The sequence below is a fragment of the Channa argus genome, chromosome 14, assembly GCF_033026475.1.
Source record: "Channa argus isolate prfri chromosome 14, Channa argus male v1.0, whole genome shotgun sequence".
In the NCBI taxonomy this organism is placed as follows: domain Eukaryota; kingdom Metazoa; phylum Chordata; class Actinopteri; order Anabantiformes; family Channidae; genus Channa; species Channa argus.
This window is the reverse complement of record NC_090210.1, coordinates 484,272-509,877: the sequence shown is the minus strand read 5'-3', so window position 1 is coordinate 509,877 and position 25,606 is coordinate 484,272. Positions and strand designations below refer to the sequence as shown.

Here is a 25,606-nt window from a genome sequence, read left to right as displayed (position 1 = left end):
GTGGAGGCTACAATGTCACAGAAATAGAATAAAGATCGTATCAGTTGCTAATGACAAAGAAACAGTGATACAGGGTTTGCTGAGCCTTCTGCACAACGTGAGCAAATTCTAAAAGCAACGTGTTAATACTGCAACACAACCTCTGCATGAACGGATGGCAGCATTTTCAGGTCTTTCTAACTTGATTTAAATTCAAGTGTAGATGAGCTCAACACAATAGAATCACTGAGGCCCAATGAAGCATAGCCAAGTTGTGCACTGGGGAACGGTAAAAAGATGTGGTTGAATGGCTGTCAGCAGAGGTCTGCGGCCTTGATCTGCTTTGAACACTGAAATTATTGAAGCTTCTGTGAGTGACTAGGCTGCAGTAGCACTGTGGCACACTATCAGCCCAGTCTGCAATGTGCGGTAAGGCCAATCCCTCAGTGACTTTATTAGTCTAATCATCAGTGTAATGGGATTTAAATTGCTGCTTAAACCCTTAAAAACTGAGTGAGCAAACTATTTCCTGAGTTAAGGACACATAAAAATAATTCTGGCACACGATGGAAAATTATAATGCGATGAACTGACCACAGAAGTGACACTTAAATCATTTTCCAGCGCTGACTCTTCTGCAAAACCACAACCCCAGACCATTATGACCATCAGCAGGGTATTGAATGATAAAAAAAAAATTAGACAGGGTCTTCACTGTCCACCCATCTCTAAAGTGTTGTATTTATTCTGAGAGGACACACTTAAAGGTGGTATGAAAATCCTGCTGCTATAGCCTCCATTTGACAAAAGATCTCTCTTTAGAAAGTGTCTTGTTTTTCTCTCTGGCCTCAGCAGAATAAACGGTATAGATGGACACAACACTGCAACATCTGTGTTCAAAGACATTCATAATACTGCACTATAAAGGTCTCTGTGTTAACACTCTCCCTACTGTGATTACATTTTAACTGAACTCCAAATTTACATCAGACAAGAGACGTCCACGTGTGTATCCACTTGATACTGACTGACAGGTATTCTATCTGAAGATTAGATTGGCAGCTCTATACAATCTGTCTTCACCAAGACTACTGATACTAAAATTCTATGGACAAACAGGTCTTCATGAAATTAAAGCATGCATGTTTTTCAGCTCTAGTAGTGTCATTAAGAATGGTATCAGAAGTATAATAAATAACTAAAAGAATCAATGTGCTAAAATCTAGTAATAAATGAATAAGTTACAGCAAAATGCTAATCCAATTATCTAGTCTTTCTGGGTTAAGTTAATAATATTACTATGTATTATTATCAAATTATCCACACTCCTCTAAACACTCCACAGACTAATAACAGCTATCACTTTCTCAGTTTCTCCTGGTTATTACACATGCTCTTGAGCATAGTTGGAGACAATTCTTCATCTCTTTATCTTGTACGTCAGCATTAGAAAATGAAATTCTGTGTACCTGGTTCTGAGAATGTCTTTTTAATAAGAAAATATAGAAAATCTTATCTTTTAATGAGTTTGTTTTTTCTTTCTGGAATTAATGCTGTTACCAAATAAAATACATGTTTTCTATAGTCATACTGAAAATCAAAGGCAGTCAAAGTCAGTCAAATATGAGACAATATTTTGGTATTTGACAACGATCACATTTGACAACAGGGATTCTGAAAGTTTGTCACTGGGCAACAGCCAATAAACAGTGTACTATATGATGTACTTTATGTATGACTAAATGCAGAGACAGATTCTTTCTGTGAAGCCATATTTCAGAACCCTATTGAAAGTAATTTTTTTTACCATGCCATGCTCTCCATTGACTGCCTTGAGCTTTAATTTCTAGTGACCATTTTCTTTAAGTCCAGAAAAGCAGTGCCTGACCATGGTTTATACAAGTTAAATCCAACTATCCATTATATTGATAAATGCACACATGCAATGGTGGTTAGAAATTGTCATTATGAAAATATAGTGTCATGTGTGAAGATTTGCTCATATGCAGGGAAAAACTTTTGCTTTCTAGCTGCAGCAGTCGAGATATTATATGGCTTTAACGGTGCACCTCACACGAGTCATTTTAAAATGAGACATTTCTCTGTCAAGGTTTAGTTACAACTCTGCACTAATACAGGATGGAATGCAATGGATGTCAGATTTTGTCTTAAGGGTGGATCCAACAAAAAAGGGTGCAACAAAACGAGGTGAAGTGTGGCAAGAAAACAAACTTTATTTACATGCATACGAAGTAAGTAAAGAAAACACAATGTAAGACTAACAGAAATTCGCTCCAACGAGGAGGACAAAACATAGCACTATTGCAGAAGGGTAGGGTACATATCTAGACAAAATGTAATTAAGACCATAGGAAATTAACATGAACCCAAACAGTGAGGCAAAGACTATGGATAGGAGTATTAATATTTGAAATCAAACTTAACCACAAACCTGGACTAAGGAAAACTGAAGAATTAGGACATTCAAAATAATTAGGCGCTAGAAAAATAAAAATAAATCAGGATTCGGAACAAGTTGGGCTCAGGGGAGTCCATGGTTGGAGGCTGATGGCCTGAGGGCAACAAGTAGTGGAAGAAGAGGGTCTGGCTGATGGTTCGGGTCAGATAGTCTAGGAGTGTGAAGTCTCTTAAGAACCTCTGGAGGTGTGGCTGGAGGCCAGCACCAGGGCAGCAGCGTCTAGCAACAGCCCCGTGGGAGAAGAGATGGGAGGCAGAGCAGAAAGATGGCGCTGAAGAAAGAACCCCTGCCCCTCTTGGCAAAACGGACGAGACTCAGATGAGGCTTTGATGGTACTGAAAGAGTCTGTCTTACTAAAGGGTCTGCACCAGGCTCTGCACTTACATACTTTTGAGTAGTCACTTAGCTTACAGTGGTAAAGCTCTTTTTAATACCACCTACCTTTCCTAACTTGGCACCTGAAGGACTCTTCAGGCGACCTTTTAGGTTTGTCTACTACGTCCCAATAGTAAGGATGCAGTGAGATCTGGGCTTCGTCATTTACAAACTCAACTACATCAAACTAAACCTTACAACCGTGTTTGCCAGTTTCTTCTACTTCTCTTTTAACTTATATGGGAGCTTGGAAACAATCGCCTGTATGTTGCTTGTAATATTAAGCTCTTCCATACATTCCAAATCTGCCATTGCGTTTACATAATTAGCTAGGAAAATAGCAAACGAATGAAGCGCTTCACCATCTTCAGCCTTAATTATTTGCCAGTTTAAGGCCTTTTCAATGTAAGTTACTGATATCTTATTTTCATAGCCAAAATGCTCCTTTAAAAGCTGCCTGGTGTGTTGATATCCTTGGATTTGTTCCATATGGAAGTAACTTCGCACCACCTCCCTGGGTTTTCCAATTGTGTTCTGCTTCAACAGGTAGAGTCGATCACTGTCATCCCCCACTCTATTAGAAGTATTTTAACATGCGGTGGGCATGTTAAAAGAGACCATAGTCTAAGGGATCTTCACTAAAGGTAGGAATCGTTTAAGGAGATTGAGCATAAAACCTGTGGTATTTATCCAGAGTTTCGGTAGTCATTTTGACACTGAGCTTTCCCCACATAATACATGTTGGCCCTTTGAAACTGGAAGCTGGTTAAAAACCCTTGCTTAGAAATCACAGTGGCGAGCCTCAGCCTTTGTGCTCCCACTGTATCCAGCACCAAAAAAACCCATAACAGCTTAATCTCTTGCTTCATCAAACTATACAGCCACATCAATGGCAACAGGTACTTCCTCTCCAGCATATATTGTCTGTCCCTGACATTGCTGACATTGCTGACATTTGAACCACAGGACGCAACGAGGCTTGCATGTTTCTTCGAGATCTGGCTTTGTGCGTTAGCAGCTGCAAGAGCGGTGTTCACTTCCAATTCTTCTTTTTGTGCTCTGATCCTTGCTTCTTGCTACTCCCTTTCTGGCTTTTCTGGACTTCCTAGATCTCCTTGAGGATGCCACAGACACTGTCTTAAAGAGCAACACTTTCATTTGCCTTACGTGCTTTCTCAAGATGTTGACGTGCCTCTGTTAACCCACATGCACTTGTCGCTAAGTTTTCTGAGTGAGTTTAACCTCGGATTGAACCACTCTTTCTGATTGGTATTCATTTCCTCTTGAGCTTAAGCTCCTGGTATACTTCTTTGAGTGAGGTATTTAAGCTACAAAACTCACCAAGCAGATGGTAGAACTCTGACAACAGCTTGGTTTCGACCACCATGTACCAGTCCTCTTCCATGAAAGAGTGCATCTCGGTCTTTTGTTTCGCTAGCTGGTCCCACCTGGCCTTCCTTTTGTCTGTCAGATCTGCAAAGCATTCTCCATGGCCTTGAGACTTGGCTTTGTCTTTCGTTTCTCCACGCTGTCTGGATCAACAGCATGATTCTCCTTCCATCATTTGCTGAGTAGTGTTTAACCCATGTAGAGAAGGTTTCCTATCAATGTAGAGGCGATCTTACTCAAATCGACGAATCTGATGCTCCAACTGCGTGCCTCCACAGCTACACACTGAGCCTCTTTCTTCAACCTTGTTGCGGTCCACGCCACCTTGTAGTCAGTTCCTGTGCTCCAGCTACCGTGTCACGTCTGCACCCTTCAGTAGCTGAGCTGAAGCGCACTCTCTTGTAACAAAATCATGGCTATCCTTTGTTTCCTTGATGACAGGACAACAAACTTAAAAGGTAAACTACAAAGGCAACCATCAACGGCAAACTATCAAAGCTATATGATGTCACTAATGACATTATCAGTAAATAGAAACATAACAAAACACACAATACGGTACAGCATACGGTGCATTTAGGGGTGCAAAGATTTAGTCAGCTCACAGTTTGTTTAAATACACTTAGAAAGAGTTAAAATATTAAAAAAGAATTTGGATTTGTAGCTTAGGACAATTACATTTTTATGCAGAAAGTCAACATCCTGACATTTTCTGGCAGCAATGTAAATAGTTCTCAGAATGCGATTCAAGCAAAACCTCACAATGTCCAAATGACAGGTGATAATTTGGTTATAACAGTAATTGACCTTGGGAAGTGTTTTTTTTGTGTTGTGTACAACATAACCAAGAACTATTTGAGCTAACAAAAAGTAGCTGACTATCTTCAGTTCACTCCATCTAATATTTGATCAACTTCTCTTCCAACCCCCAAAGCCTTGTCTCCCCTTTCAGTATATGCCAAATGCCATCAACAGGCCCATTCTCTCTCTTCTAAATCCTCCTGACAATGTGGGATAAACCAACATGCTCTATTCAATCAGAGGCTAATGCACATAATCCAGACTTTGTACGAGGGGGCTCACAAAATATTCTGTAGTCTCATTAAGATATTTCCACTCGGACACTGTCTCAGAGTAAAGTCCAGAGAAGATCAAGAGTTTGTATGTAAGAGCCTATTATAAGCACAAGAAATAATTTCTCAGTTTTTAAAATGAAACTATCAAAGAGGTGATAATGCTAATACATGTTTTTTATTGAGGTCAAAGTGGTTAGAGGAGTCGTACTAAAGAGTATTATAAAAATAGGTGGTTCTAATGTTTTGGCCATCTCTTCGTTTTAAATAAGGTGGGCTTTGTTTTAAACTTGGTAAATGATTCAAACTGTAGAATCAATTATATTATCAAAAAGTAAGAAATGTATATCTACCAGTCGATTAAACATTGTTTTAAACAACTATCAAAACAAAACAGAAGCAGTTTCACCTACATTCTCACTGTTGTGGTCAGCCTCACTGGGACACCCGAACAGCTCTCGCCGCAGGAGGTTGCCATCGTACTCCAGAAAAGTGAGATAGAGATTCCGAAAAAACTCCACATGCTTGTTTTTCACTCGCAGCTTTTTTGGAGAGTTCCAGTGGATCACCTGTTGAGAGGAACCACACAGAGTAGTGCAGTACAAAACACAGTCTCTGGTATTGTCATGCTAGGATAACTTCACTGTAAAAGACAAAGCAGTGTTTCAAGTTAAGGGGGTCATTCTGAGCTCAATTCTCTGCAGTTTTTACTGAGTCTTTGAAGGAAAGCATTATCTTTAGAGTTAAAGAGTTAATTTGCTCACTGAAAACACTCACTTTCTGCCATTGTTTTGTTTCACACCGAGAAGTGAATTCAGTTACTTTCTGACTATTGAGACTTTTTGTAATGTAGAAAGCGTTTATATACCCGATGTATTATACAGCCCAACTGAAGTTTACTGAACTACACTAACATTGTGTGAAAAGATCATAGAAATTCATATTAGTGTTGCCTTTAACCACAGTGGTAGGACTGTGTGTCTACAAAAATGACAGTTGCTCTTAAAGCCAGAGTCAGTTTGTCTAGGAGCTAGAGACAGCAGCAGATCTGTCAATCTCACCTGTCAATCACAGCACCCACAAAGTAGACATCTAAACTTTCTCAGTGCCATAAAATCTTTTTAATGGCGCAGTGACATCTAAAGTAACCGCCAGTTCACAATTAGAGGACATTAATTATTATTATTATTGTCAGTAATATTGTACTTTAAGATACCACAGAACTCTTCTGAGTCTCCAGTTGTGGAAGTTGCCACTTGGTTTTATCTTGTGTTTTCTGGCATAATCTTATAATATATCATGGGATAATATTTTTGGCTCAGAAGAGATTTGCATGTGTTCTAAACATAATGTATCACATGTAAAAGAGTAGTACAGTGGCTCTTAAAATTTGTATTTCTACCGACTTTAAATGTTGTCAAAAGTTTACTTGCAGTAACGACTAACTGTAACAATAATATGATCATTCCAAAGGCGTATGCAGGTGAACATTATTGGAACAGGTGTTCTGAGGTGGACACTTGATATGTCTGGGAGCCTGATCCCTGGTACTTTAGCAGCTTTGCCTTGCTGGAAAAAGCAGCTGAAGTGGGACAAAATGCTTTGTAATGAAAGGGCAACAATATATTAAAAGTTCAATATTCTGTGGGTAAACACATACAGTTGGTTGTATAAATACAAAGGAGAGTCCACAATCCCATTAGGTTTAGTAGAAATGAAACAGATAACCCAATTTGTCCCCCCAGAAATCCCATTTATTCTATACTGCTCCACAAAACCTCCACTGACCTTACTGGACTTTTGCAATCTGTGAATCCATTTTTCAGAACACTCCTGAAAGCCTTCTTTTTTCCAAACCGCCTTAAGGCTCCATATCTAGTGACAATTTTTCTTAAGTCCAGTAGACCCAGTGTCGGTGGTCCATACCAGTTAAATCCAACTATTCACTATATTGATAAATGCACACATTCAATAGTGGTTATTAATTTTCATTTTGAAATGTAATGTCATGTGTGAGCATTTACTGATATGCAGGGGAAAAAAATTGTGCTTTGTAGTTGCAGCAGTCGAGATAATGATGCACCCTATAAGAGTCATTTTAACATGAGACATGATCATCTGTCTATCAAGGCTTAGTTACAATGGACTTGGACTAATATTTTGAACTTACATTTTGAATATAACTGTTGATTTGCTTTCACTAAATATTCACCATATCTTCATTGAAGCCATATTATAAATTAGGGCTGTCATCATTAACACAATAATAATTTCTTTTAGGACCGCATTTATTTTTGATGCTGTTAACAGCATGTTAACTGTTTTGTTATTATGACTCCTTGTTTCACCCTTACAGGGCTCTGAACAGTTTTTAAGCATTTAGGGGTGCAATGAATCAGTCAGCTAAAAGTTTGTTTCAAAACACTTATGATACAGTTAAATTTAAATAAAAAGAATTTTGATTTGTAGTTCAGGAGAATTACATTTTTATGCAGAAAAACAACCTCTTAAAATTTTAATGGCTTTGGTATTTCCCTTCTTTCCATCTTGCAGACTCCTGCTATCAATCTGCTCTACAATTTTTGGGAACATTAGACCCCTTTGAGGACCTAGCCTGTTAAAATAGCACAACTTTCAATGTGCCTTCAACTTATGTTACCCATGACTCAAACAAACTCATCATTCACTCTACACTAACAAATTGTAAAAACCCAACTGCTGTCACAGAGGGGAGACCTCAGAGGAACGATTAGTGGATATTTTTTGTTGATTGTATGTAGGTCTAAGACATTATTTTTATTCAATAGCTGTTAACAATTTACTGGTTTGAAAAAGTTGTTTTGTTAAATTTAAGGTTGGAAACTACTCAGTGGATATAAACAGGAATTCTTTGTGCACCCATATGTTGCAGGGACTACAATCATCATACTGCTGTATTCATTAAAGTGTTATAATAAGCATTTATAAAATGATTTACAGGAGAGTTCAAAATATCAAGATATATATTGTGTGTGTATCATGATATAGGTAAAAACAAATAATTTTTTTTATATAGGCAATAACCCCCAGCCTTAGTGTTAATCACAGATAATTTTAAGACTAACTGCTAATTGCTACTAATATTTTAAAACATCAGCTTTCTGTATGTTACTCCTACTGTTTAGCCTGATTTGTCACATAACTAACTGAGCAAGTTTTAGTGGAATCAGTGATTGTGAATTATTTCTATATTGGTTTTAAACTACATCCACTGATTTATAGCCATTTTTTTATGTCTTTATGTAGACTGTTCACCTCACTAAATAGCTCAATGTACAGTGTATTTATATATGTATACATATATACATACACACATAAATTATTCTATAGCACAACTGATATCTTATTACTTTGTATGTATACAGTATTATTATGTATAATAGCTACTGCAATTTAAAATGAGGATTTTAAAAATTATCTATCTATCTATCTATCTTTCTATGAATATTGAATCTTGTATTAAAAATTGTCTTAAGATTCTAGAGAAATTATTCTATTCCGTATAGTCAGTTTGTTTAAACCTCATTTTGGTTTGTATAAGTTCATTTTTCTTAGATGGAGTTTTAGACGAGGGAGGATTATAGTGGAAGTGCTGTGGCATTAGTAGCAAATGGTTTACATGGCTCCCAAGCCAGGAAGGAGAGCCACTCACAGACTTTTGCTGTGGGCCCCAGGGAAGTCAGGACTGGTGTTGTTGTTGACACCATGAAATCTAAAGTCTATTGTGGAGTAATACATCCCTTTAAAACCCACTTAGACTGTTGTGTTCACTCTGGATGCCTTTTTAATGTTGAGACAGTGTTTTTACTCTTCTGAAAGGTAAAATTAAACGTGTGTCACTTGGCAAACACGTGTTAATTTGAGGTGCCTGCGTGTGTGGCCAGCAGGGTCTTACTTTAAGGTCTGAAACATCTCTGTAGCACTTCTCAGAGCGGGTGTGGTCAGACAGCTGGACATTCCAGAAGCAGGGCAGCTGGTGAATCAGGAACGGGTTCTGTTTGATCACAGCGTTGAAGATGTCCTACACACACAGACAGACAGACACACACACAGCCTTAAACTTTCCCGTATGTTTCATCCTGTCCAGATCTGCACCACCAGTTTACTCTTACCCTGTTACCTGTTTTTGATTGGAACAAATCTTACTCTGCTTTGCAGTCACAAGGCCAAAGTTTTCACCTTCCCTGTCAGGTAAAAACAGATCCCAGCAAAGTAACTTAAATTAATTCAAAACTTAACTGTTTACGCCCTTTAAAGTAACTCCCATAAATCATCACTAGTGCAGCTGATTGGTTTCAAATGTCACACAATTATTTAAATAGAGATCACCTGAGTGCAATAAATGTGTTTAATAATACTTAATAATAACTAATAAACTTTTCTCTGGAGGGTCCAGAGAAAATGAGCCTGGATACATTTACACTATAAAAAAGAAAGAACACACCAATCAATTCTGTGAAATGATTATTGTATGAACCAACCAGGGTGTCCTCTGTTTATGTTTATGTTGTGTATTGTGCATTGTACTGTACTGTATTGCGTATTGTGTTATGTTTATGCGTACTGATGATGTCATTAGTGACATCATATGGCTTTGATAGTTGCCTTTAATAATTGCCTTTGTAGTTTACGTTTTAATATTGGTGTCCAGTCGTCAAGGCAACAATATTTATACATAGCAATACAACAATACATAGCAAAGAGATGCAGTTTTGCTCAGCAACTGAAGAGAGCAGACGTGACGCACTAACTGGAGCACAGGGCCTGACTACAAGATAGTGGGGACTGCAACAAGGTGGAAGTGAAAGGTTCAATATGTAGCTGTGGAGGCACACGGTTTCTTACAGAGTTCTGTGGATTCAGCCATACTTTGGGAAATGGGTTTAGATATACTTTCAGAAATGAGCTATGGATTCAGCCATACTTTGAGAAGCTTGTATATATGAAACTGGTTGTGAACGTGTTTGTGAGATTACTGTTCTTTAACTTGTATGTACAATTGGTCCATCATCGGTTAAGTTGAGGAGCAAATACAATAAATGCTCAATGTTCGTCATACAACAATCTCTGGAGTGAAGTATTTGCTGGACCATCAGATTCGAGTAAGATCGCCTAAGAAACCTTTTCTACACGGGCTAAACACTACTCAGCGAATAATGGAATGGAAGGACAAATTAATGCAACCGCAAGGGGGCACAAGCCAGTGTCTTCTTGTGCCAGTCCCAAGTCTGGATAAATGCAGAGGGTTGTGGCAGCAAGGGCATCCGACGTAAAACACATGCCAAATCAAACATGCGAATCGTGACAAAGACTTCCATACCGGATCGGTCGGGGCCCGGGTTAACAACGACCACCACCGGTGCTGTTGACCTACTGGGTACCGGTGGAAATTGGACTACTGTTGGTCGAAGACGAAGAAGAAGAGGAGGAAGGTGTGTTCGTAGGCAGAGAGAGAAGAGGAAATCTAAGAATGTAGGACTGACAGTAGGGACTTTGACTGTTGGTACTATGACAGGGAAGGCTAGGGAGTTGATCGACATGATGCAGAGAAGGAAGGTGGATATACTGTGTGACCAGGAGACCAGGTGGAAAGGTAGCAAGGCTAGAAGCTTAGGAGCAGGGTTTAAGTTGTTTTACCATGGGTCAGATAGGAAGAGAAATGGAGTAGGAGTTATCCTGAAAGAGGATTTTGTGAGGAATGTTCCAGAGGTGAAAAGAGTATCAGACAGGTTGATGAGTCTGAAGCTGGAAGTTGAAGGGGTGATGTTCAATGTTGTGAGTGGTTATGCCCCACAGGTAGGATGTGAGTTAGAAGAGAAGGAGAAATTCTGGAGTGAGTTAGATGAAGTGATGCAGAGCATCACCAGAGGTGAGAGAGTTGTCATTGGTGCAGATTTCAATGGGCATGTAGGTGAAGGGAACAGAGGTGATGAGACTGTTATGGGCAGGTTTGGTGTTAGGAGTACAGGGAGATACAGCGTAAGGTGAAGATAGAGGTGGCAAAGGCCAAACAAAGAGCATATGAGGACTTGTATGCTAGGTTGGACACTAAAGAGGGAGAGGTGGATTTGTACAGGTTGGCCAGACAAAGAGATAGAGATGGAAAGGATGTGCAGCAGGTTAGTCAGGTTGGTGGAAGGAGAACTTTGAAGAGTTGATGAATGAGGAAAATGAAAGGGAACGAAGAGTAGAAGAGGTGACTGGTGTGGAGCAGGAAGTAGCAAAGATTAGTAAGACTGAAGTGAGGAGGACATTGAAGAGGATGAAGAGCGGAAAAGCAGTTGGTCCTGATGACATACCTGTGGAGGTATGGAAGTGTCTAGGAGAGGTGGCAGTAGAGTTTTTGACTAGTTTGTTTAACAAGATCTTGGAGAGTGAGAGGATGCCAGAGGACTGGAGGAAAAGTGTACTGGTACCAATTTTTAAGAACAAGGGAGATGTGCAGAGCTGTGGCAACTACAGAGGAATAAAGCTGATGAGTCACACAATGAAGTTGTGGGAAAGAGTAGTGGAAGCTCGGCTAAGGGCAGAGGTGAACATTTGTGAGCAGCAATATGGTTTCATGCCTAGAAAGAGTACAACAGATGCAGTATTTGCTTTGAGGACGCTGATGGAGAAGTACAGAGAGGGTCATAGGGAGTTGCATTGTGTCTTCGTATATTTAGAAAAAGCGTATGACAGGGTGCCGAGAGAGGAGCTGTGGTATTGTATGAGGACGTCTGGAGCGGCAGAGAAATATGTTAGTGGTGCAGGACATGTATGAGAGCTGTAAGACCGTGGTGAGGTGCTGTAGGTGTGACAGAGGAGTTCAAGGTGGAGGTGGGTCTGCATCAAGGATCGGCTTTGAGCCCCTTCTTGTTTGCTCTGGTGAGTGTGGAAAAGAGGTGAAGAGGCGAGTGCAGGCAGGTTAGAACGGGTGGAGAAAAGGTGTGTTGTGTGATAAAAGAGTATCAGCGAGAATGAAAGGAAAGGTGTTCAAGACGGTGGTGAGACCAGCAATGTTGTTCGGCTTAGAGACTGTTGCACTGAAGAAAAGACAGGAGGCAGAGCTGGAGGTAGCAGAGCTTAAGATGTTGAGGTTCTCTTTGGGAGTGACGAGGATGGACAGGATCAGGAATGAGTACATCAGAGGGACAGCTCATGTTAGATGTTTTGGAGATAAAGTCAGAGAGGCCAGATTGAGGTGGTTTGGACATGTTCAGAGGAGAAACTGTGAATATATCAGTAGAAGGATGCTGAGGTTGGAGCTGCCAGGCAGGAGGTCTAGAGGAAGACCAAAGAGGAGATTTATGGATGTAGTGAGGGAGGACATGAAGTTAGTTGGTGTGAGTGAAGAGGATGCAGAGGATAGAGTTAGATGGAGGCACATGATTCGCTGTGGCGACTCCTGAAAGGGAGCAGCCGAAAGGAAAAGAAGAAAAAGAAGAAGAAGAAGGACAAATTGATCCAGCTACTGTGGAAAATAGACAGGCAAAGCATGTAGTAGGTGGTAGTATAAAGACCTTCACTACTACTGCAAGGCAAGCGAGTATTCAAAAGGATGTGAGTGTAGAACCTGGCTTTAGTAAGAAAAGCTATCAAAACCTCAACTAAGTCTTGTCTTTATTGCCATGAGGAGAATACTTTTGAACACTGTAAAAAGGTCCAGAATTCTTTTTTACAAAGGTTTATGCTGTATTAAAGGACATACAAGTAAGAACTTTGAGGAAGAAGTAACCTGCCAGACCTGCTCAGGGACACACCCCACTTTGCGAGATGTGAAGCTCAAGAAGGAGAAGCTGGATGGTGACGAACAGGAAGTGTTCGGATTTGTGAACAGCAGACGTGATCAAAACTGATCTGGATGGTCAATGGGCCAATGAAAGAAGGTGGGTGCAACAGAACCAGAGATGAAATAAGGCAAGTGCATCAAATTGTTCATCTGTTGCCAAGTACCTGGGGAATCAACAGTTTCAGTATGACTTTCCTAAGGCAGATCTCTGTCTGTTCATGGATAGAGCATCACAATCTGCTAAATTGGTAAACGGGCACTACTGCCTTAATCTCCCATTCCAGCTCCAGGGGCGACTGTGGCGCAATAAGGTAGAGCGGTTGTCCACCAATCTCACAGTTGTTGGTTCAATCCCCAGCTCCTCCGGTCACATGTCGAAGTGTCCTTGAGCAAGACACTGAACCCCAACTTAGTTGCTCCCGGTGAGTGTTGGTCAGCTGCATAGCAGCTCCCCCATCGGTGTATGAATGTGTGTGTGATTGTTAGTGTGAATGGGTAAATAAGAAGCAGTGTAAAGCGCTTTGAGTGCCAATAGGTAGAAAAGCGCTATATAAGTGCAGACCATTTACCATTGAAGGATTTGGACATTAAAATGCCAAACAATCGTGCTGTAGGAGAACAATAGGCTACAACTCTGAAGAAGAAGTTTCTCAGAAATCTGTCATTTAGGGTGAATTATATTGCCTTCATGAAAATATGAAGTGAAGGTTCCAGATAAGGATCTTGGCCGCAGTGATGGAAGCGTTGGGTGTATCATCCGAAAAAGAGTAAGCTTCATGTGGTGTTTGACTGTGGCGCGTCTTATCAGGGAACCACATTAAATGAGCAGTTCCTTCAAGGACCAAATCGTAATAGCACAATAAATGGTGTATTTTCATCTTGAGCCTGTGGCAATAGTGGTGGATGTGGAGGCTATGTTCAACCAGGTAAAGGTCCCGTCAGACAACGCTGACCTACTCAGATTCTTATGGTGGGCAGATGATGACACTAGTCAGCTGATGGCAGAATACAAGATGGAGGTGCATCTGTTTGGAGCCACTTCCTCGTGGTTGTGTTAGCTATGCACTCAGGCAATGCGCAGATGGTGCATTCAGTCAGACCAATTCAAGTTCAGGGTCGTCATTCAAAGTAAGCCCCCTCACCAGAAGAAGGATTCTATTCATGCTGAGCTCAGTGTTTGATCCATTGGGTATTGTTGCACCTGTGAATTTATATGCCTGAAAAATTATACAGCTTTGTGTCAAAGATACTGGATACCAAATGCAATCTCAGCAATCAGAATGATTCTCTCCAGTTGTCGAACCTGTCGAAGATTACATGGAGCAACCAGGCGGCAACAAATGGCAGACCTACCACATAGTAGAGTCTTACCTGATGAACAACCATTTACTAGAACAGGTATCGATTGCTTTGGTCCCCTTAATATTAAACGAGGAAGGACAACTGCAAAAAGATATGGCGTCATATTTACATGTCTGGCTACCCGAGCTGTCCATATAGAGGTGGCAGCATCATTGGACATGGACTTGTTAACGACGCATTATTGCAAGAAGAGGTCAGGTTTTAGAAATACGCTCAGACAGATTGGAACAAACTTTCTCTAGAAGAATTGAACTTGTCCAAAATAGAAAATACGCTGACTCAGCGTGACATCAGGTGGATGTGTAATCCTCCATCTGCCTCTAATTATGGAGGGTTATGGGGGAGTTTAATTTGATCCGTTAGAAAGATACTCTGTGCTACATTGAAAGTACACTTGGATAAAGAGGGTCTGCAGGCATCACTCTGTGGTGGAAACCATTATAAACAGTTGGCCAATCTTTACGCCCATGGAAACAAGTCCAGTATATGACGGATCATTTTTGGAAATGTTGGGCTAAAGAGTATCTACCTGAGCTCCAAAGGCGGCAAAAATGGACACATGCAAAACAGGAACAAAATTGCGTTTTTTTTGTTGTTGTTTGTTGATGAGTCAGCGCCTCGTAACTCTTGGGTGAATAACATACAACGCTCTCCGGATCGTTGTATTTTATGCTGGACCATCAGATTTGACTAGGATCACCTCTACAATTATAAAGATCCATGCATGGATACAAAATTTTGCAAAGTTGCTTGAAGTGTTCTTAATCTTAGTCATACAGGTCTTCAGAAATCCTTGAGTCATCACAAACTTCACAAACCAATGTAACCTTTAGGTTAGCGTAGGCTTTGCAACCTTGATACCTAAACCTCAGCTATGCCAGGATAGGATGAGTCATGCTAGCTGAGACTGTTTGCTGTGAAACTAAAACAAAGATTTTACAATTGGACTGTGTATTAGAAATGTTCTTATATACATAATAGATGATAACACGCATATAACATGCGGTATAAAATGAAAATGACAAGAAAAGGACTAGAAAATACTGAAATGCAAAGAGCTGCTGGATAGGCAGCCCACTCATTCTAGTGCTGGATGTTCCATATGGGTATTTATGCAGAAATAAAGAAAATTCTAAAGGGTCCATAAACCTGCAAGCACCACTGTACATTTCTATCATTTCAGCTGCACACTCTAATTTTGTGCTGTGAGCTTTAAGAGGTCATTTAGACTTCTTTTCATATATGAATGATTGTATCAGCACTAGCAGTAGAGGTAGGAGGATATCACCCAATTGATGAGTTCCCAAAATATAAATATACTGGGACATCTCTAGATGTTATTACTATGAAGGCAGTTTACCGGCCCTGACTCGCTCTCTGTCTTGTTAGTGTTTTGTATATCTCCAGATGTTCAGGCTTTAATATGTAATTTATGTGCCATCCCATTTGTCAAGATGAATACATTTAAAGCTTTGAGGAAATGGACTTTGATTACATTAAATGCTTTTTAGACTACAATCTTTGTAGGATCATGAGACAAGTGTCTTACTGACAAATTCCAGCTTCCTAATGGGAGACATAAACCTCTATAGCCACATAATTAATGCAGTGATAAAAAAGGCTGATAGTCCATTGGAGGAGCTTATACATAAGAAAGCAGATGGAATGCTGAAACAATTTCTAAAGGCCCATTCATTTTCCAAACTGCAAACCTTTTGGGGCTTTACTTAATGAAGGTTTAATTAAAGTCTTATAAACATACTTCTCATTTAGATGAGCTCTGAATACCCCCAAGATAATGAAGATACAGGGGCAACAAAAAAAGTTTTAAAACATTTTTGAAAAATAATTGCTGCAATTAAAAAAAAACAAATTGGGCATTTGACAACTAATTAGGTTAATTGGCAACAGGTCAATAACATGTATAAAAGGAGCATTTCAGAGAGGCAGAGACTTGAAATCTTCTGCTCAATGTTGCTGCTTTACCATGTGACTCATCCTCTACCTCAATATTGGAGTTTTCTGTCGATTATCAGTAGCACTTTAGTACAGCTCAGCAATAACAATAAAATAGAACTATATAACAAATATAATACCAAAGAAATAATGAATGATATTTTGGAGACAACGTTTTATTAGGGTAATATAGAAAATGGTTTGCATTTAGTAGTGCTTTTCTAGTGGTTACCCAAGTGCTTTACTGTACTTGGTACAGTAATTACTAAAGTATTTATATTTTATTAGCAACAAAACCCTATGACTTTGATGTTATTGATATATTAACCAACTATTACTGTGTTATTATAAAGCTGTGAAGTGCTGCTTAAAAATCTACACTAATTTAGAGAGCCGTAGGGTTACGATATATTAGGCCAACAAGGATGTTACAGTACAATCTTAGTAGATCCCCCGACAAAATCAGACTTTTCCATTATTGAGAAAAAAAGCCATGAGACAAACAGAATGTTCAGCAAGATAATCTTCACAGATGAATGTCACTTTTATGATTTAAGATCTATAAACACAACCATAGTAAAATAAGTGAAAATCTACTGTTAGGGTCTAAACAAACTACATCACTGTCATACGGGTTCCACATCAGCACAACCAAACTTCCAACTTTTAGCATGTTAACCTCTTGGATAAACCCATTCCTCTTGCATGAGCACAATCTCTAGCTAAATCAGGTCATGCAGCCCACAAAGGTTTGGACAGCTGTGTGTTGCTGAAAACCTCTGTAGGCTCAATTAGCCTCTTGTTAGCCTTTCTGCCTTTCTAAAGACATGTAAAATGTGAAAAATATACATGTCTAAGGTATGAAGGTGTTTGTTACCTGGTCTGCCAAAGAGGTAGACAGCATGCTCATCAGTTCCCTCTCAGCAGTCAGCCTCCACATCTGTTCCCATCGGAGCTTCCGTAGCCGATCCAGAAGAAGCAAAATCACCCCTGGAAAGTGTACACACACACACAGGAAATATAGTAGCTTCACATGTTGAAGTTTCCTTGAGCAAGACACTGAACCCCAACTTCGTCGCTCGATGTGAGTGTTGGCCAGCTGCATAGCACACACGCCCATGGAGACACAGTATTTTGTGGAATTGTGAGTGCAAATGGGTGAATAAGAAGCAGTATAAAGCACTTTGAGTGCCAATAGGTATAAAATCGCGCTATATAAGTGCAGACCATTTACCACTTAAAAGTGTAGACGTAGCTTTACGACTAGACTGAAAAAACTATTTAATAAAAAAACAAAAATTCCTCCCCAAAACATAAATAATTGTTAAAAGCTTATGTCTCTGTTAAGCTGTGCCCAAACAAAGAGGAAAATCCAAAACACAAACTTCCTGAATTCCCTGGTTAATAAAAGAAGACTTCCTGGCTGCTACAAATAAAACCAAGCAGCCAATTTCCAGAGGGATAGAAAACATGGTGAGTAATTTTTCAGATCGGACCAAACAAACTCTCTTTCACACCCCGCTGTGCTCCAACTGTTGCCATGGCCACTGCTACACAGCCGACCAATTGCAGCTCAACTGGAGGTTTCCTGTAAATTTGCTGTTCTGTGTAGATGCAACACTTTCCTTACTTTTCCCCACATATATTTGATTTTATTTTCCATTTCATCAAACTGTAGACACCATAACACAATACATGCCTTTCTGTTTCTGTCAGCTGCTGTTCAGTGACACTGCCAGGAATTCGGACCTCTCCAACTCAGATGTGTTCAGGTGAGTTTCACACAGCTCCTGCTGAATTGTGTCTACTGCAAAATTTACAGAGCAGATGCAGCAGGATGTGCTGTTTGTTTTTGATATATTTTCAATAGAAAAATTATCCTCCTGTTCCAAACCGCACACAGAGTGAGGTATGTGTCTCCTGGAGGAAAAGACCTACTGAATTTGAAAGAGGGAATAATATATAGGCAAGGAAAAAATAATAACAAGGTGTAGTAGAATCCAATCAATTCCACTATCAGCTGCTGTGAGGCTCTACGAAATTCCACCCAATACTTTGTGAAAATGTTTTTCCATACAGCCTTTTAACAAGCCTGCTGGATACCTGCATATATTATCAATGACTGTTGAAATGCACTGTATTCTTGCAGAGTCTTGCAGAGAAACAGCCTCAGTCACTTGTTCACAACTGTCGGGCTAAAAAGTGTAGACATTCTTAGAGAAAATATTTGGAACAACAATCATCCAATCCAGTGGAATTCTCCAGAATGTTGTTACACAAGATACCATTTATTGCAATTTTTTTTCATTGTGCACACGAGATACCATTTATTGCAATTTTTTTTCATTGTGCATCTGTCCCAGTAACAAACAACAATATCTTTCTAAGATTATTTTGGAGGCCTATGCCAAATTTAGACGTTTGTTACAGATCCACAAAAGGCTTCAAATTCCATTGGACATAATAGTTCTAAATTCATTATTTGAAACTAGATCTCTGTCTTCAGGCTTCAATTTCAAATTGAGGAACCTGAATATCTGTTTTGGACACATTTTGGAGTTCAGGTTTCAGGTTCCAAAGATATCCATCTATGATCTGTCATGGATGTCCAAAAAACATTGAATATCTAAACATCTAAATAAGTGGTGGCTTTAGCTCAGGAGTAAAGAGCAGATTGTCCACCAACTGGAGAGTCAAAGATGCTTCTCTAGTCCACATCTCTTAGAAGTATATTTGGTTAATTTGCTTCTGGAGTGCATTGGTTGGATAAAAACAACTGCCAATACCTCAACATAAATACGCTGCGTCAGTGCAAAGATTCAATGTTCACAAGGCATCTTGAAAAGATATAAAAAAATGTGTAGATGTCTAAATTGAATCTTTACAACACATCTTAAAAATACTACAATTTTGCATTTTTTATATTTTGAACCTTGTGTATGTGTCTACTAGATGCCTATATTAAACATTTAGATGATGTCCCCTTCTGAACAATTGATACTGATTTTAAATAGGCTTTCATGGCATGTGCCCTTGTTTGATTGGATATTTCAAAACTTAACTATATTCATTTATTTTGTTATCTTGTTCTATTTATTTGTATAAGTACAATTAATGGACAGTAAGACAATTGTCAGATGATATATGAAATAAAATATAAAATATATGAACCTAAGTGCAGGACAGTGAGTTATAGTGTAACACAGATTACATTATGACTACACTGAATATGTATAGCTGCAGCTTTTCTGTGTCGAGTTTGCATGTTCTCCCTAGGCATGTGTGGGTTTTCCTCCAGGTATTCTTTTGTCCTCTCACATTTCACATCTCACAATGTGTTGGCCCTGAGATAGACTGGACACCAGGAGTAAAAGATAAAAGGTAAAGACCATATTAAAGGCTGCCGCCAAAAGTTTTTATTACATTTTAAATTAAATGTTTAAATCTAAGACTCACCGGATGTCTACCAACATTTATTAACATTCTGAAAAAGAAACAATGTAGTATATGGTGAAAGTTTGCATCCTCAGTGTTTTTTTCAAACTTAAAAGTTTTTAAAGGTTTTATTTATGTTCAAAATAAAAAAACGCACGCTGGGAAGTTCGCCAGTTTTGTTTCTTTAAAACTTTGGTTGCTGATTTGAGTGAACTCTCAGCAGTTCAATCATTCAACTCATCATTTGAAGTTGAAAATCAGAACAACTTTACATTCTACAGAACATTCTAACACTCTGTTCCTGCTCTGTTTTTGGCCTATTTCACAGTAGGCCTGTATCACTTTTCTCTGAAAACAGTTGCCTTCTATATGAAAGTAAACCAAAACAATGAGTTTACAGAACCAAACACTAAACACTGAGGTAAATTACAGTAAAGAGCTCAGTGAAGCTGTGGAGCTAAATTTTCAAGTGATAATAGTCTGTAGCTTCATCACTACAAGCAACTAATTTTTCATGATCTTATATATTCTTATGAGTAATCATTTCAGCTGTATAATACAACAGTCAGCCAACACAGAAACACTATCTGCCATATTCCTCTTCTAGCAGCAAGTTATACCTCTTTCACCCATTTCCAGGACAACCATGTACTCACTCCATGCTTTGAAAGGTGTGTTTCATGAAAGCATTTGTATGCCAAGACCCAAATAATTTTAACTGAAAGACTATGGGACTAAATGCCAGAAACATGCAAAGAGTGGAGCTTTTCCCCAGAAGAACCTGGGGTCAGTGACTGAGAAAATCAGACACAGAAAACAATGCTAAAATGCTGAAACATCCCATATCTGCTTCACAACAGATCTATATCAGAAATATATCAGAAAAATAAAAATACATGTATACTTTATGGGTGTTTTATTATTTATCTGGAGTTACCTTAATGTGAGAATAACGGATTCAAGTTTGTGTCTTCTCCATATTTATAATTGTGCCCAGTGGACAGACACCAGTGTCTAAAACCAATCCTGATATAATGGGATATTTTGCAGCTTTGTCTACAAACAAGTAATTAAAACAGACCATAAACACAGTTTTAATAGTGGCCTAGGGTGCTAACATGCTAACACCATGTCATCATGTACTCACCAGTGTTGAATCCTCTGCCCAAAGCCGGCCAGGGTCGATGGTTCTTCCACAGGTTCCCCAGGTACCAGTCACTCTGGTTCTCTACCAGACCAAGAACCTGCTGACCTGAACACAGAGAACATTATTACTAATAGCCAACATTCTCTACGTGCATTTGTTTTCCTTCATAACTTTGTTTATGCCATTCATTTTAAGGTCTGCTATGATTTAGTATGGGTATTCATTTTTAATTGCGTTTCCAAAGAGCAAAATTTGACATTACTTTAACACGTCACAATGATAACATACTGAGGTATTTTATGAAGAAACATTTTCACTTTCTTGTACTTCAAACTGACTCGTCTGTTTTTTAATACATTCAAAGGCTTTCAAACACAGTCAAAACCAGCAAAGGCTGTGGCCTTGATGTATTCAATTAACATGAAATAAATCTGTTATGGCTTTTGCAAGCTAAATTTACTCCTGTGAGAAAGAAACATTCCAGACAATCTGAAAAAAATGCAAATTATACATTTAAAAAGCAAAACTACACATAATGCATTCTAAAGTAAAAGCTAGTACTGCAATACAAATTCACAGCCAAGTTGGAAATATCAGCCAGGGTTAATCACCACATCACTAGTAAGGTTTGTTAAAAACACTGACAAGGATTAAAAAAAATATGACCAGACAAAAGGAACCCTATTAACTAAAGAGACAAAAACATTACACTTATTAATTTATGTATTGTTTTTATAAATAAAGAAAATCAAATGTGCATGTGACAAGAGTATTTCAAATTTTGAAATGCAATTGAACATGGAAAATCTCCCCTTAACTATAGCTCAGAAGGAGTCACTATATGGTTTGATAAATATGAAAATGGCGTGAATCATTTGCTATGACCTTGACAGTCACAACATCTCAAACCAGCTAGACACTTACTGTACAGTCTTAAAAGTAATTATTTTACAACCACTTAATAAGTAAATGCATATTTTCAAGATAAAAATTCTAATTTACGGGCTTAAGTGATGTTTTAATTTGAAATCTTATTTTCATGAGTTGTGTTGAAATAATAAGTATGTTGGTAATTACAGCAACTTATTTTTGTGTATCGTGTACAGTCAAATGATGTACTTTAAAAATACAAAGTATGTTTTTTCTTCTATGGAAAATTTTGAATAACTAATTAAAGCAACTTAATATTTATGAGTAGTTGACTTAAAAACACGTTTATACAGCCAATAATTAAGAAGATGGGAAATAAAATGCAGTTCATTCTAGCTTAAAAGCTAATTCCCTCTATGTACTGTAGTTTGTTGCTTCTAGTTAATTTCACCAAAAATTATCATAACTCAAAAGGCCTGACACAATTTATTTTTGTTGATCCAAAACCTGTTACACAGTGCTGTCCACCTACCACCATCAAAATACCAAATGAGAGAATATCTTTTAAAATTACAACTACTGTAATAAGTACTTTGCATATTAGAGAATAATTGCTTGACACTGTCAGACAAACAGGGGGATCTAATATATCAGAGAGTGAAGGAAGAAAAAGGAGATGGATCAGAAATGAAGTCAGGATGCAACAATGGATAAAGTAACAGAACAGAAAACTGTTCAGGTTGGAGATGATTTTTTTAAATGGCAAAATATCAACACAACCAATTAAACCTGTTATAATTAAATAAATGACAGATCCCAGCAAAGATGTGATGAGCACGCGAAGAAGATATCATTGAGGTTGATGCAGGTCCCTGTTTTTACATTTGTGAGATGTATGACAAAGGTTCAAACCACATGTCCAGATAAGTCCTTCTTTTACATGTATTTCATAGTCCAATACAGGTTCAGTATTTGGACATCCAGTAAAGATCACTAGGTATGACTAGATCAATAGGTATGACATGTGGATGTTCTGTTTTGGATGTCCACTGACATACAAGACAAGGCAAAACTGGAAGGTCTCTTCAGGAGAGAGAGACTATGTCAAACTTTGTTTAAATTTCTATGTTTAGTTTAAATTTCAATGTCAAATTTAGATATCTGTTACTCATTCACAAAAAGCTGCAAATGAACATTGTTACAATGTCTTTTTGGACTTCTTTTGAAATTTTTTTATAATAACAATATGTGTTTTGACTTACACCAAAGAAGCAGTCTATACTAGCTCATCATAAATACCAGTATCAATGAAAAGTCCCCACTTCATTATTCAGTATAATGACCTTTATTACCACAAACCTTTTTAAAAAAAAGTTAAACAATTACATTTTTTATGTTCTGTTTAATGTAAAAAATAAATGAATAGATACTAAAAATTCCCAAAACAGCACCATGACATCAGGCCACATCACATCTCTTAGAGGATGGAGGGGTCAACTACAGTACAGTTGGCAGAAAGACAACCATGCAAACTCAGCTTTAAATCCGAGTAAACAACAAACCCAGAGAACTTTTTATTTTTTTACTTCACATCTGTCATGAAAGAAGATATCAACGGAATTGAATACTGAACTTGCATGAATTTAAAGTTTTGGACCCCAGAGGCTAGGAAAAAAGAAAGAAGCCAGGACCAAATAAAGAAGAGAGATCTAGTAGATCGGGGGACGAGAGGGGACATGGGCTTTAGGGTGAAAGATTATGAAAGGCACAGTTGAGAAGATGGGAATTACAAAAGAGATAGGAGTCCTGAGAGTGGGGATGGGTGCAGTGGCAACTTTAATGAAAGCTTTAAGAAAGAAAAATGAGAGCTTAGTGGAGCAAGCAACCCCTTAGTAAGGCTGTAGAACAAACGACACACATCTGCCATCAAAGTGGTGACTGATTGAGACAATTAGAGACATAAAAAACACAGCTTCTTTTACTGGGACAGACCTTAAGAAGTGCCATGATTTAGCTTAAGAAAAGTCCCTGTTTGCATATTCTCAGTGTCAGCAGTGGAAGGGCCAAAATTTCACAGTATATTCTGCTGTTTATATTCTACTTCATATCTTTATAAAGGTTTTCTTTTTCTTAGCAATTAAGCAAATAATCTGTGTGATTAATTATAGTTAATAAACTTAAAAAAGCACACCACCATTGTGTTTCTTATTTTAAAGTCTATCAACATTTTCTAAACAATGTTTGATGGTTAAGGAAACACATGCATGATCCGACAGGTTGGAAAACGATCCTCTAAACTGCTTTGTTTGTAGGGCAAACGGAGAGAGAGCAATTTCTCTGCCACTTTATTTTATTAAAAAGTGACAAATTAGGCTAATCCATTACTACTCTTTACACTTTTGTCCATATTATTCCATTATCTTTACTACTTTCCCTGTTCGGGGTTGCTGAGGGGCTAGAGCATATCCCAGATGTCATTGAGCGAGAGGCATGGTCTACCCTGACCAGGTCTCCAGTTTATCTCAGGGCCTACACAGAAAGACATACACTGCATACACTATTCACACTCACATTCAAATTTACACCTATGGGCAATTTAAATTTAAATTCACCAATTAACCTAACATGTATGTATTTGGACTGTGGGAGGAAACCAAAATACCCAGAGGAAATCCAAACAAGCACGGGGAGAACATGCCAATTCCACGAAGAAAGACAACAGCCAGCTGGTAATTAGACCTAGGGACCTTCTAGCTGTGAGGCAGCAGCACTAACCACTCAACCACCATGCATCCTATATTATTATTGCATCATGTAGTGGTTTCACTCAATGGGTAGTATCCGGCTATGATGTCAAGTCTGTGTAAATGCAGAGATCACATTTCATTGTAACGTGTAAAGATTTGCTCAATGAAGTCATTATAGTGGGTGACTTTAACATCCATGTAGATGCTGACAGTAACTGCCTGAGCACTGCGTTTAATTCATTACTAGATTCAATTGGTTTTTCCCAAAATGTAAATAAACCCACTCACTGTTTTAGTCACACATTGGACCTTGTACTTACATATGGCATTGAAACTGATAATTTAATAGTATTTCCTCATAATTCTCTTCTGTCTGACCATTTTCTAATAACATTTGAATTTACAATAACGGACTATACAGCAGTTAGGAAAAAATTCCACTACAGCAGATGTTTATCTGAAAATGCTGTGAATATTTTTAAAGAAATTATCTCTTCATCTTTTTCACCACCATGTGTCAATACTATGGTGAGTAGCCATCTTACTCCTGTACAAATTGATTACTTAGTTGACGATTCTGCAGCCTCATTGCGTATGATACTAGATACAGTTGCCCCTCTGAAAAAAAAGGCAGTGAATCAGAGGAGCCGACCTCCATGGTACAATTCACAAATGCACAGCTTAAAGCAGGCGTCACGAAAATTAGAGAGGAAGTGGCGTTCCACTAATTTAGAAGAATCCCGGTTAGCCTGGAAAAACAGTTTAAAAATGTACAAAAAAGCTCTCCGTGATGCCAGAACAGCATATTATTCCGCACTAATAGAGGAAAACAAGAACAACCCCCGGTTTCTGTTCAGCACTGTAGCCAGGCTGACTAAGAGCCATAGTTCTGTTGAGCCTAGTATACCCTTAACTTTGAGCAGCAATGACTTTATGACTTTCTTTACTGATAAAATTGCAGCCATTAGGGAAAAGATTCACCAG

At 38.5% G+C, this 25,606-nt stretch overlaps 1 protein-coding gene across 1 annotated transcript in view; it reads right to left on the bottom strand.

The window, feature by feature from the left end:
* Positions 1-25,606, bottom strand: part of large1 (LARGE xylosyl- and glucuronyltransferase 1) — a 129,022-nt gene that overhangs the window by 15,458 nt on the left and 87,958 nt on the right. The window contains exons 7-10 of the mRNA XM_067474409.1: positions 21,006-21,110; positions 17,301-17,413; positions 9,230-9,355; positions 5,709-5,864 (exon numbers count right to left, since the gene is read on the bottom strand). Of these exons, the coding sequence (XP_067330510.1) occupies positions 5,709-5,864; positions 9,230-9,355; positions 17,301-17,413; positions 21,006-21,110 (500 nt within the window). The remainder of the gene's footprint in view (positions 1-5,708; positions 5,865-9,229; positions 9,356-17,300; positions 17,414-21,005; positions 21,111-25,606) is intronic.